Source organism: Mauremys reevesii, linkage group 6 (assembly GCF_016161935.1).
Source record: "Mauremys reevesii isolate NIE-2019 linkage group 6, ASM1616193v1, whole genome shotgun sequence".
Lineage (NCBI taxonomy): Eukaryota > Metazoa > Chordata > Testudines > Geoemydidae > Mauremys > Mauremys reevesii.
The window spans coordinates 32,611,715-32,623,873 of NC_052628.1; the positions used below are offsets into that span (position 1 = coordinate 32,611,715).

Genomic DNA, 12,159 nt, shown 5'->3' on the forward strand with positions numbered 1-12,159 from the left:
TTCAGTGGCCCAGTGTCTCAAACCATTCTGCCAAGCAGTGTACTTTTTCCAACTACCCAGCACACTGCTACATCACAAGGACCAGAAATGCGCCCTTAGTTTCAGTTCATTGTTAATGTGCTTTAGTATCAATCAACACTATATGTTTTCTTACTTAGCGTAATTTGAAAATCACTGATTTCCTGCTACCAGTGGTGCTTACGGTCAAATTTGAAGCAATGACCTGTAATATTGATCTCACTCTTTCTTTGTTTGGTTTGGGTTTGGGTTTTATTCTGCAATTCATGTGCTCCAGGATTTTTACTGCTGGTATTTCCATAATCCCTTCTAGGAATAATGAGCCAAACACTTAGCAATCAGAAGGATTTGAAGTTCTCTTTTCTATAAAACAGTAATTCCAAAATTATTCAGTCCATTCAATTAAACAGTGGTCATTTATGTAGCATCCATCTTAATCCCAACAAAGGGAATACTGCCTGCCAAAGAGAAGGAAACTCTTAAGAACCTGTTGTTCCTTCTTCATGTATCCTACATACAATTCAGGTTTGTCTTATTATATCACTTTTGTATTTTTTACTATGACATAGGAATGAAAGGAACCCGGTGTTTTTTCTCTCAGTAGCACACCAGTGTGTTTTTTTAAGAGCATAATGGCTATTTACTGCTGTTTTTTAAAATGTGGTAGTAAATCTCAAGCTCAAGTAGAAGTAGAAGCCAACATAACAATATGCCATCTGACAATAGCTCCAGTTTGGCAGTGAGAATTTTCTGAGGCAACAGAATTTGGTCAGGCGCATAATTCAAGGTAAAATCCAAATTGGGTGTGATCTCGCCTGCTGAACAGAAGCTACACTGATGTGCCAATGGCTATCTCTGTACTTACCTTTTGGCTTTAAATTGCCCACTGTTACTACCACTGATGCAGCTCCATTGGCGGTAGCGTGGTAGGAGTGCTAATGTCTAACTCTCCAGATTTAGGCAACACAATTTAGAAATGGTAGCCGTTGCACACGTCTGCACTAGGGTTTGCACTGTTGTGTCCACCAGTATAGAACTTTGTTCACATTAGAACCAATTTTAGATGTTGAGGATTGGTTTATGGTATTGGTTTATTGGTAACTAGAGCTCTAGAGAAATTTCAAGCAATTTCATAAATTTGACAAAAAATGAGGGGAAAACATTTTGTAAAATATTTACAAACTCCTCCCCCTGCCTATTTTCTCACTGGAATTGAACCCTCAGAGTTTATATAATCTGTGTGGATCTGAAAGAAGAATTTTGGCCATAATATGCAATTTATTTGCTGCACCCGCAATCGTGACATCATCATCAATTTTATAGTCTGATTCATGGACAGACACAAAAGACTGGTTTATAGGGGATTTATTGAACAATAATAAACATATACTTTTTTAAAACCAACCAGCTTATTAGATTTACATTCAAGAATCCATAATGTCATTCATGACACTGTAGGAAATAACCAAAAAAAAAGCATGTAAGTATTTAAGACATTTAAATAGCTTTCTCTGGCCCAATAAAGAATATGGCTCTGACATTGTTCCCATTGAAGTCAATGTAGAAATTGTCACTGACATCAGTAGCCGCAGGATCAGCCCTTATGCTTGTAAATTTTTCAAACCAATACAGCATTTTAAAGAGGAACTGTTTGTGCCACTGTACTTGTGATTGTGACAGCACTTCCATTAAAATCCCTACTTCAATCATAACAGTTCAGCCCAGTCTAAAAGGTGTTGTATGCCAGCCATGGTATTCTGTTTCTTTTTCTGACTGTTGTAGCTAGAGTCTATTTAACCACTTTTAATTTGTAGATATTCCATGTTGGGACATAATTTTTGTTCTTATAGGGCCTAATGCAAAATCCATTGTAATCAATGGAAAGACTCGGGTTTACTTTAATAGGCTGTGATCAGTCCCTAATAACCCTGAAACGATTTTGGGTTTCTTTTACTGGATTATTTTACATACATTTTCAGATCCTGCACCAAATTGTCATCACTATGGCCTGCACCTTCTCCCACTGACGTTAATAACAAAACTACCATCAATTTCAATGGAAACCAGACCGGGTTTCCAATGAGACCAATGCATTTTATGAGCCAGATCCTCAGATATATAAATCAAAGTAGCTCCTTTGACTTAAACGGAGCTAGATTAATTTACACTATCTAAGAATCTGTCTCTTTTTCTTTTTTTAAGTAAAACCACAAAGTATTGATTTTTACAAATGGGTTTCTGCAACACAGGCAGTAATGGCTATTATGTAAGTAGGTCTTAAGGTGTGCCTATATAAACATTATGATGTTTTACGCCATATTGATACATAACCAAATATGGACTGACTGAGTAATTGGCCACTTCTACAACCCCTTAAGGAGATGATGGGGATGAAGGATTAGGCACTAAGAAGGGGATGAAGAATTAGGCACTAAGGTATCCTAGTGTCTCCAGAATCTCTGACATGGATTATTTATAATGCACATTTATGCTGATACTCCAGTACTCCTTCAGGGCCATTGCAGGCTATTGAACACAAAAAACACCCTTGGGAATATATTTTAACATTGTATGTGTTTTTACATAATGCCAAGTAAGTAATGCACATTGTATAAATTCAAATTATGAGTTTAACGCAGCAGTTTTCAAACTTCATTGCACCAGAACCCCCTTCTGACAACAAAATGACTATGTGACTGGAGGGGGGGGGGGAGTTTGGAGCCCTAGCTTGCCACCCTGGGTGGGGGATTAAGGGGCCAGAGCCCGAGTCCCAGTGCCCTGGGTGGGGTGGAGCTCGGGTTTGGGCTTCAGCCCCAGGTCCCAGCAAGTCTAATGCTGGCTCTGCAACCCCATTAAGATGGGGTTGCAACCCACTTTGGGGTCCCAATCAACAGTTTGAGAACCGCTGGCTTAAGGTAATGTTTACATTTTGTTAATTCTCACAAAACTAACAAAAGCCAGAATATTCAAAGTTAAGGTTGATTTATTGAATTCACACCATTGTGCCCTTTCCATTACTATTATTCTTGCTGGTGTGACTCAAGGGCATCAGTTTTTAACTTTGCATTTCCAAGCTTTTGTCAACTTGCATCACCCTAACCTTGGCTCTATGTCAGCAGCTTTTACTCACACAAAACATCCATTGAATTCAACAGGAATTTCCTTGCATGGGGAATGCAGGAACAGGCCCTTACACATTGTTCAAATGCCAGTGGGGGGAGGTGTTGGTTTTCAATATTACTATACATTCAGCAATCCATGTTACATTTTCGTGTTTAAATACTTCTCAAAACAAGTATCAAAAATCATATAAACTGTACAGTCTATTTTGTAAGTAAACATTTTTTCTGACGATGCACACAATCACAATTGGTCTTCAGAGGTTACATTTTCATATGCTATAGATGCATTTTGTTTTTAAAGTGTGTTGTTGCATATTCGATAATGTGTGAGAAATGCGGTCATTTGAAAGTCCTACCAATGTAAGTAAATATCAGCGAGGATTTAACCATTTCATTACTGGAGAGCTAATTACTTTCTCTTTGACAAATTCCTCCTTTACAGAGTTACCATCCCCCGATGCCATGTCATTCTCTGAAAGTTAAAAACAAAACTGAATATCACATAAATTGGGTTAAATACAATGTTTTTATACATCTACATCTCTAGGCTGGAAAACACTTTTTTAAAAAAAATCTCTGTTGATAATCCATGTTATCAGTCTACCTGTTTGCCTCCAGCATCTTCTAGTTACATTATTTCCCCAAAATTATAGCCCTGTAAGACGTGTGATCTAATAAGCACAGGACTGAGAAGCAGGAGATCTAGGTTCAATTCTCAGCTCTGGCCCAGACTTCTTGTGTGAGTTTGGAAAAGTTGCTTAACCTCTCCGTGACTTGATAAAAACAACCAGGGCTAGATCATCAGCTGATGAAAATAGGTGAATTTATACGGGTCACATTAGCTATGGATTTGGCCCACAGTATGTACCTGGCTCATGAAGACTCGTTAATATTAAGCAAAGTCCTTTGAGATCCTCATATGAACTACTGTGAAATATGTTACTGTCATTAATTGGTCTGTCTCAAGTGCTGAGTGAATATTAGAGGTTTCAAGGTCTGGGTGAAACCCTGGACACATTAAAGCCAATGATAAAGCTCCCATTTCCTTCAAACTTTGGGTCTGCAAAACATTTGGATCAAAAATAGGTGAGAAAATAGAAATGGAAAGCTCATGAGAACAGGGTATCTCAAAGATACATCTCTCCTTCCTCCCACCAAATACACCCGGATCCCCAGTAAATCTTTAAAACTCTGGAAACGTCTGATGTAAGTAGGTTTAGCTAGATGTATAATCTTTAAATAGAATAAATGCCTGTAACTATAAAAAAATCATTTTCAATTTTCAATCTCAGTTAATTTATTATTTCAAAGTCGTTTCCCATGTGATGAGCAACTAAGCTAATTTGATGCAAAAAGCAGTTTGCTGTAGAATTAAGGAACATGTAAAGTTCACTAAAGCATGGTCTTCACTGGGAAAAAAGATGATTTTATTACCATGTGTCAGCTAACACATGTGTGGACAAGGCTATTATAATTTTCACATGTTAGCTGGGGAGGTAAACCTGGCCTACCCCTTCCCCCGACAATTTACCTTAACCTGCTTACACATGCCAAAACTACAAACTGCCTTCTCCAAACTAGGATTTAAACACATTTTATTTACACCCTTTCTCCTAATGTGGATGCACCTATATGTAATTCTTTGTCTATAACAAGCTTAGTAAAACATTACTTTGAGCTCTCAGTGGGGAAAAATAAGACCTGCATTATTACTTATTTGCATAGCACCATCAGTGTAAACATACACAATATACAATGTGCTGGTTGAGCAACTAAAATGAAATGCCCCATCAAGTCTTACCTGTATGTGATATTAATTTTCGTCTGTTTGGTGGCTTTGAAGCAGAAAGTTGGAAAAATGGAAACTTCAGACACTTTCCAGTTACTCTGTCGCATATACCAGACTGGCAGTTACAAGTTTTTCTGCATTCCATTCCATAGGTACCATAAGGACACTCTGAAAGAAGACAAATTCGAAAGCCTTATATACCAAAGTAATCCCAAAAGGTGCAGTTCCTATTCTATGCTGGTTCTTTTACTGCACTCATCACTGCAGTATCTGAATTCCTTCCAGTAGTGGTTTGCTATTAGTTTTCTTAATATCTTGTCTGCATAGGTTCTTAAAAGTAAAAGAACTTTCATTGGAATTTAAGCATGCTGAAATGCCAACTTTTGTTTCAAATAGTTTCCACTTATTATTGATTATAATTATTCTTTAATTTCCATTATATCTCTTTCATCCCCAATAGTATGTGCAATAATCACAAATTTATTTAAAAATTTATCCTGATTAACATTTCCCTGAAGCACTTGTAGTATTATACTGCAAATTAAAGACAATGTAAATGTTGAGCCTAAGTATGCAATTATACCGGATGTATAGTTAAAAATATATGCAGTATCTGATGTTTCCTTTAATCTAATTCACACAAATAATCTCTCTTAACAACAGGCATACTTCAGAGTTTCTTAAACTTACAGTCCAGGCTCTATATTAATTTATGTAAATTTATAATTAATTTGTATTAAGGACAACAGAACCTTCCTATCAGCCTCCACTGAAGCTGCCAAATCCTTCCTTAAGGAGCTATCCAGCATGGTAAACCTCTTAATCAATCCTGAGTGCCTACAACCCACAAGAAAACCCAGCACCAAGTGCTGTGAAGAATGATCATCCTACTTTGTTGAAAAGCTCACTCTCATTTGGGAAAGCTTCTTAAACAGCGTGTATCTGCTTCCCCTATGCCAGCCAACAAAGAGCTCCTGGCATGTCTGGAGAGCAGAACATACACTTCTAAAGAAGTTCTGGACACTGTAAAGGAATCTCAGTGCAAGATTTGTGAATCTGACCCATGCCCTTCCTGCCTTCTGAAAGACAGCCATGAGCAACTGGTGCCAACACCTCATTCAGAGTCAGAATCTTCCTTTCCTCCTTCCAACATGCAATAGTTTGAAATTTACCCTGGGCCCACTCCTTCAGCTACTTTCATTAGTCTGGAATTTATCCCCAAGAAATATCAAAGTGAGTATTCGTTTTGGGGAGGAGCTGAGATGACTCAGTTTGGACAGCTGCTCCTGGGTTCTGATTTGAAATTATACAAGGAAATATGTAGTAATGTAAAGATCCTAAATTGTCAATATTTAAAGTCAAACATTTTATTTCGAAATCCAGATACAAGCTGGCTCTATCTAGACCTTTAACAACATTTGAGGAGCTCACCCAGGAGCAAGCTGGAACAAAAGGTTTAATTTGTAAAATATGTAAAATTTTGATTGGAAAAGATATTAAGAAAATAACCCAGATGAAAAGATGGGTGAGGGATTTATGTGGGACAGGGGAGATCCATCTGCAATATGAGTAGCTCAGAACATTTTTATAAATTACTGCATAGGTGGCATTTGACTCCAATTACTATCCAGCATATTTTTGTTTCTAGGGAAATGCTCTGTTGGAGGGGTTGTGGGGAAAGGGCAAGATACTTGCACATGTGGTGATTATGTCCAGAAAGAAGGTTTTGGGAGGAAATTATTGAGAGATTCATCTTTATGACAAAATGCCAGCTTCCTAGAAATCCCTTGACCTGCTTGCTTAATGCTCTGGAAAAGGATCAACATTTTAAACAGAACAAAAATTAATTTATTTTTTATAGTTAGCAGCAACACTTTGTATTGCACTTTTTTGAAAATATGTGACTTCTCTTATGGAACTGTCATATAGGCAAATAGGGACTGTCCTTGTGATGGACCAAATGTGAAAGTGACAAAAAGAGGACAGGTATTTAGAAATTTGCTCACCCTTTTTTAGCATATTCAGAGGAGGGCTCCCCCAGACAAGAAGTCAGATCTTTAGACACATTCTTCTAACATTAATTTGATCCTGAATAAGTAATAAATAATGTATGATGCAGTATGATTTATTGTTAGTTTGTCTTATTAAAAAGTTTTTTAAAAAAAGAAAAAGAAACTCACCTTGGATACATTGTTTCTAACCAACTACCGCCCTAAATTAAGCCTCCTATTTATGAGCAAGCTTACAGACAAGCTAACCAAAGGCCAATGACTAGCTCATCTAACCACTGAGTCGAGTACAAGTCTCAAGTCTTATCTTCAAGGGGCTCAACGGCCAGGGCCCAGCATATCTAAAAGATTGCCTAACGCTCCAGGACAACCTCAGGTACAATGGAACTTTCTATGGTAGGGGAAAGGCTCATCTGTATAAGAGACAGAGCTTTCCCAGGGGTCAGTCTGAGACTGTGGAACAAACTTCCACAGCACATAAAGACCATCACAAACCTTGCCACCTTCTGCTCCAAGTGCAAGACTCGATTCTCCAACCGGCCTTCTCTAGCATAAATACTGTGACAGATATGGCAGTTTCCTGCACTATTCCTGAAAGACCTCATGGTATTGAGTTTACGTATTACTGTGGGTCAGGATTGTATGTAACTTCTTGATGGGGGAGATGTGACAAATATTACAACCCCATGAAGTATCTTAAAGGTCCATGGTTTTAAATAAATGGCTTGTGTATAATTGTGTTCTGCTGCATTGCGGGAGAGCTACCACAGCTCCTCCAGGAACTAAAAACAGTGGGTGATGATTAAAGCAAATCAGCCATGTTGTAATCCCCCCACACAGAGGAACCATCTCTGGGGAGGCTCACAACTAGTTCAAACTAGATTCTCCAGAGGCCAACAGAGAAAGAAAGGACTTTTGGAGAAATGTCTGAGTTTAAATGGACTCAGGGCCTTCTTTCTGATTGAGCAAATGAACAGAACCTTCTGTCCAAAGTGGGGATCCAGTCCTTCAAGGGAAGATTTGGAAGGACTGCAGCCAACTGAAGCCCTATAAGACTGATGGGTGACTTCTGGTAAGCTTTTGTCAGGATATAGAAACTTCGATTGTTTTTAATATGTTTTCTTTGTAATGCTTTCACTTTAAAAATAAACGTGCTTGCTTATAAAGAGCTGTGTAGTAACGTATAAGTGCTAGCAATTACAGCTGTTAATAGCCTTCAAAGAGAAAGCAAAGTGCAGATGTTGGCCTGTTTAGGAAGTCTGGTTTGCTGGAAATATTACAGCATAGGTAGGAAACTGTGCAGCCTGGAACAAACCCTGGTCAGGAGAAAGAGAGACATGGGTCTCTACCCAAGAGAGGTGACAGCTGAGGAGCCGGGAGCCTAGTGTGGGTGTCCTTGGTGGATCACTGAGGGGGAATACAGGTGCAGGTGCCTTGAACTGTGACACTCACATAGCAGTGTGCAATTAAAACAACAATAAAACCCCACCAAAAGCAAATGCTATTCACACAATTTTCATCTAAGGGAGAAGATGAAGGAAAGAATAAACACATGACAGATGTTAGGCGTATTGCTTAATGCACTACTGGAAGGTGCTCGGATACTGCAGTGATGAGGGAGGTATAGGAGTTTATATAGAATAGAAATAAAATATAATAATAAACACACACAAGTCCATATGGGAATAATCTATGAGTTTATCAATTTTTTGTCCAGGTTTTAAAGGACTGAGAAATTGGAGTAATTTTTTCTGTTAACTGTTAGAATTTTATGCACAATAAAGCCTGATCCTGCCGCCACTGAAGTCAATTGCAAAACTCTCATTGGAATCAGGAGTAGGCCTTCACTATGACAAAAATAACAAAAATATTAAAATTATAGTTCCTAGTAAAAGGGCAAAGCATCAGCTCTCTGGAGTGTTTATTCTAATTTGGTATTAAAATAGTAATAATAATGATACCATGTACTGACATAATATTTTTCATCTAAAGATCTCCAAAAACTTTACAAAGACTGATTAACACTTTGAAATCTTGAACAAGTGACTTAACCTCAGATTACCAGTTTGTAAAGTGGGTCAAAGGCACAGTTTAGGACAGAACCCAGGAATTCTGATACCCATGATATATTTTAAATATTTAAATCCCCACATCTGCTAGCAGTATGATCTGCTACCAAACCTACAAATAGTCATAGGTACAATAACTGTTCAGCTTTCCATATTAAAATTCACAGATGGCTAAAAGGAGACTGTACTATGTCAGAGGATGAGATGAAGGAGAAAAAAGTGCATTAGGAATGAGACTGATAAAACATCGCAAAAAGGAATTTATGTGAAAAGAGCTCCTGAGTATTGTTATAAAACTAAGGGTGAAATCATGACTCTTTTGAAGTCAATGGGAATATTTTCATTGGTTTCAGTGGGGCCAAGATTTCACCCAGAGTTTCCTACATATTCTTGCAGCAGCATAACCTCATCCTGCTCCAGAGATTCAGAACTCCTGTTACTCAGCATTTCTTTTAACCCAGTTTTAAATGTACAATTACAAAGAACTTTTCATGAGCAAGCAAAAGTATATACTTGTTTTAGGTATTTTTGTATAAATTATAGATAGTATTTTGCACTACAATACAATAAACTACAAATCAAATGGCATCAACCAACTCAGTAACATACATTTTTACAGTTGACTGCACCTAAACTAGGATCTTTAGACCATAAAATTATAGTCCATGAAAATAAAACTGGGTCAAGAATCATTCAAAGATGAAGGGCTTTTGCCTCAAGTATGCATGTGAGTAACTCTGCTTGTGTGTTACATGTATGTATTGTATGTGAATCCATTTACATGCGTTTTTGCAGGATCTGGCCCTAACCCATTTCTTTCTCAGCACATTCACAGACACGTAACAACCACCTAGATTTCTTAAGTTTTGTGGATGTTATTTCAGAAGAGACTCTGTATCTACAAATTTAACTGGCAAAGGAATTCATGGTAGACACTGACTCACTGCATTTGTGCCCTATTAAGTTATTTATTTATTTTATTGGAATTTGTACATCATAATTTTCTGTAGTTTAATATTTTTTCTCCTTTAAGAAAATCTCTTATTTAATGTGACTGGAGTAGGTATTTGATGAAGGGATGCCATCCTGCTCTGTGCTTAAGGAAATCAATGTGCAGGTTCCACGGGAAAAATGTTATCGCATATTGATCATTCAGATGATTTTAAAATCCCAGGGCCATTTCATTCCTGGTATAACCGTATTGAAACCAGTGAAATTACTTAAATGATGAATTTGGCCCCTGGGGTCTTTTACTGGTATTCATGCTATCAGACTGTGTAAACTCAGGGCCCTCATACCTGTTGTATCTGAGTACCTCAGACATGCTAATGAATTAATCTTCACAACACCCCGGTGAGGTAAAGTAGTACTTTAAGCCCTGATCCCACAAGTTACAATGCATGGGGGAATCTCTGTGTCTGTGCAAAGCCCAGTGGGGCTCCCTGCAGGTGCAGAGATCCACTAGCATCGATCTACTTGCAGGACTAGGACTTTTATAATTTGTCCACGTTTGCGCAGCCAATCAACGACAGTGCCAAGACTAGTACCCAGGTCTTCCAAGTTTCCACCCACCAAAATATTTCTTCACAAATATCCCAATCCAATTTGAAGAGATATTTTCATTTTAACTACCCTTAAAGAGCGGAAATGGAAGCTCTTTTAATAAGAGAGGATATTTTTCCACTCTCCTCTTTGCAAAGGATAATATTATTGTTTGAAATGAAAAAATCCCACTTTTAAATTTTAACTTTCTGCAAGCAGAATGCCAGCAGGAAATTTAGATAGTAGATGCATGCAATTGAATAATGTTTACCTTTGCAGATACCAAATTCATCACCAAAGTCATCCTCCTCAGTGTAAAACTGGCACTTCAGCCCAGGCCCACATTTGACACCATCCATACCTGAGACAGTGCGGTAGCAAGTCTCCCCCAAGGCTGCTGCACAGACTCTGCAACAGCCACAGTCATCAAGCACTGTTCGCTTACAGCGCAAAGTACTTTTACACACATTACTGTCACAAGGTTCGGGGCAATCTACTGCATATTTTGCACTCCAAGCAGTTCCGATGTGCACTGGTACCAGGAGGATGGTGAAAAACAGGAAGCTCTTCATGTCTCACAGTGATAAATGCTCAGTTCCAAAGAGCAGGTTTAACGTTCAGCCTTGTGGTTTTGTGCTGAAGGAAGCAGCAATAAGGAATCCAAAGTAGTAGCTGCACATCAGCCTACAAGTTTATGAGCTTTATACAGTGTGTTGCCCACATGCTTCACCGTCGTCAATTTCCTCAGTCCGACAGTGCTGTCCTCCTGCCAGCCTCCCTTGTTTTAGTTTGTGAAATCCAGGATGAAGGTTGGATTAGCACTCTGCTGCCATCCAGGAATTGAAAAGCCTGAGCTGATGTAATCTGTTATGTTTAGTTGGTTGTTTTGCATGAGGACTAAAAACGCTCTCACATCCGTCTCAAATGCTCAAGGACGTCTGCCAAAAACAAAAAAATTCAGTAGGTTACATACCTTCTTTCAGGATAGGAATTGTTCTGATGCTGAACATATCGCTTACAGAACCGCTTTGTCCTACAAACAGTGTTCATGAGGCCAGGTGAAAAATCGTGTCGAACTGTATCAGTGCTGAAGGAAGCTCAGTTTTAAAAAATAAGTCCTTGCTTTCTTCTCAATAAGTAAATGGCTACTTTAAAGAAGAAAATGTGATTGTGCCATTTAGCTAACATAAGAGCAAAAAAAATGTGAGTGATACTTTTGTTGCTTTGCACCGAACAGGATACTCATAAAAACAAAAGATCAGTTTCATCAGCATTTAGTTAGATATATTTTTCATTCAAAGAGATCAGTGCTAAACCTACTAAATGAGTCAGACAGAAGTCAGTACATTGTAGGTCCCACTCCAGAAACTTCAGAAAATGATCAATTTCCTAAAATTACCTAAAGATCACAGGGAAAAGCTCAGCCTCTCACCATCACTGTCTACACAGGCCCAAAGTAGTTCTCCTCCCACCTACTCCAGTTTCACACTGATCTCACTTCATCAACTTAGGCAGTGTTACTCCTGAGTCCCGCCAGGGTAGCTGATAGAAAAATTAGGCCCAAAGTCCTTACTCCTCCCCAGTTTGAGGTTTATTCCAACTGTCAGAGC

General features: G+C 38.3%; 1 protein-coding gene across 1 annotated transcript; it reads right to left on the reverse strand.

The window, feature by feature from the left end:
* Positions 1-1,428: 1,428 nt before the first annotated feature.
* ESM1 (endothelial cell specific molecule 1) lies at positions 1,429-11,363 on the reverse strand. The gene is made up of 3 exons (XM_039544700.1): positions 10,821-11,363; positions 4,942-5,097; positions 1,429-3,612 (listed from the first exon to the last, which is right to left on the reverse strand). Exons 1-3 carry the CDS (start codon positions 11,119-11,121, stop codon positions 3,512-3,514), a joined length of 558 nt encoding a protein of 185 aa, XP_039400634.1. The 5' UTR covers positions 11,122-11,363; the 3' UTR covers positions 1,429-3,511.
* Positions 11,364-12,159: the final 796 nt, after the last annotated feature.

Coding starts and splice junctions, on each gene's coding strand:
- ESM1 (XM_039544700.1), bottom strand. CDS start 11,121: ATGAAGAGCTTCCTGTTTTTCACCATCCTCCTGGTACCAGTGCACATC. Junction 5,098..10,820: donor TGAATTTGGTATCTGCAAAG/GTAAACATTATT, acceptor GTCTTCTTTCAG/AGTGTCCTTATGGTACCTAT. Junction 3,613..4,941: donor AAAATTAATATCACATACAG/GTAAGACTTGAT, acceptor TTTAACTTTCAG/AGAATGACATGGCATCGGGG.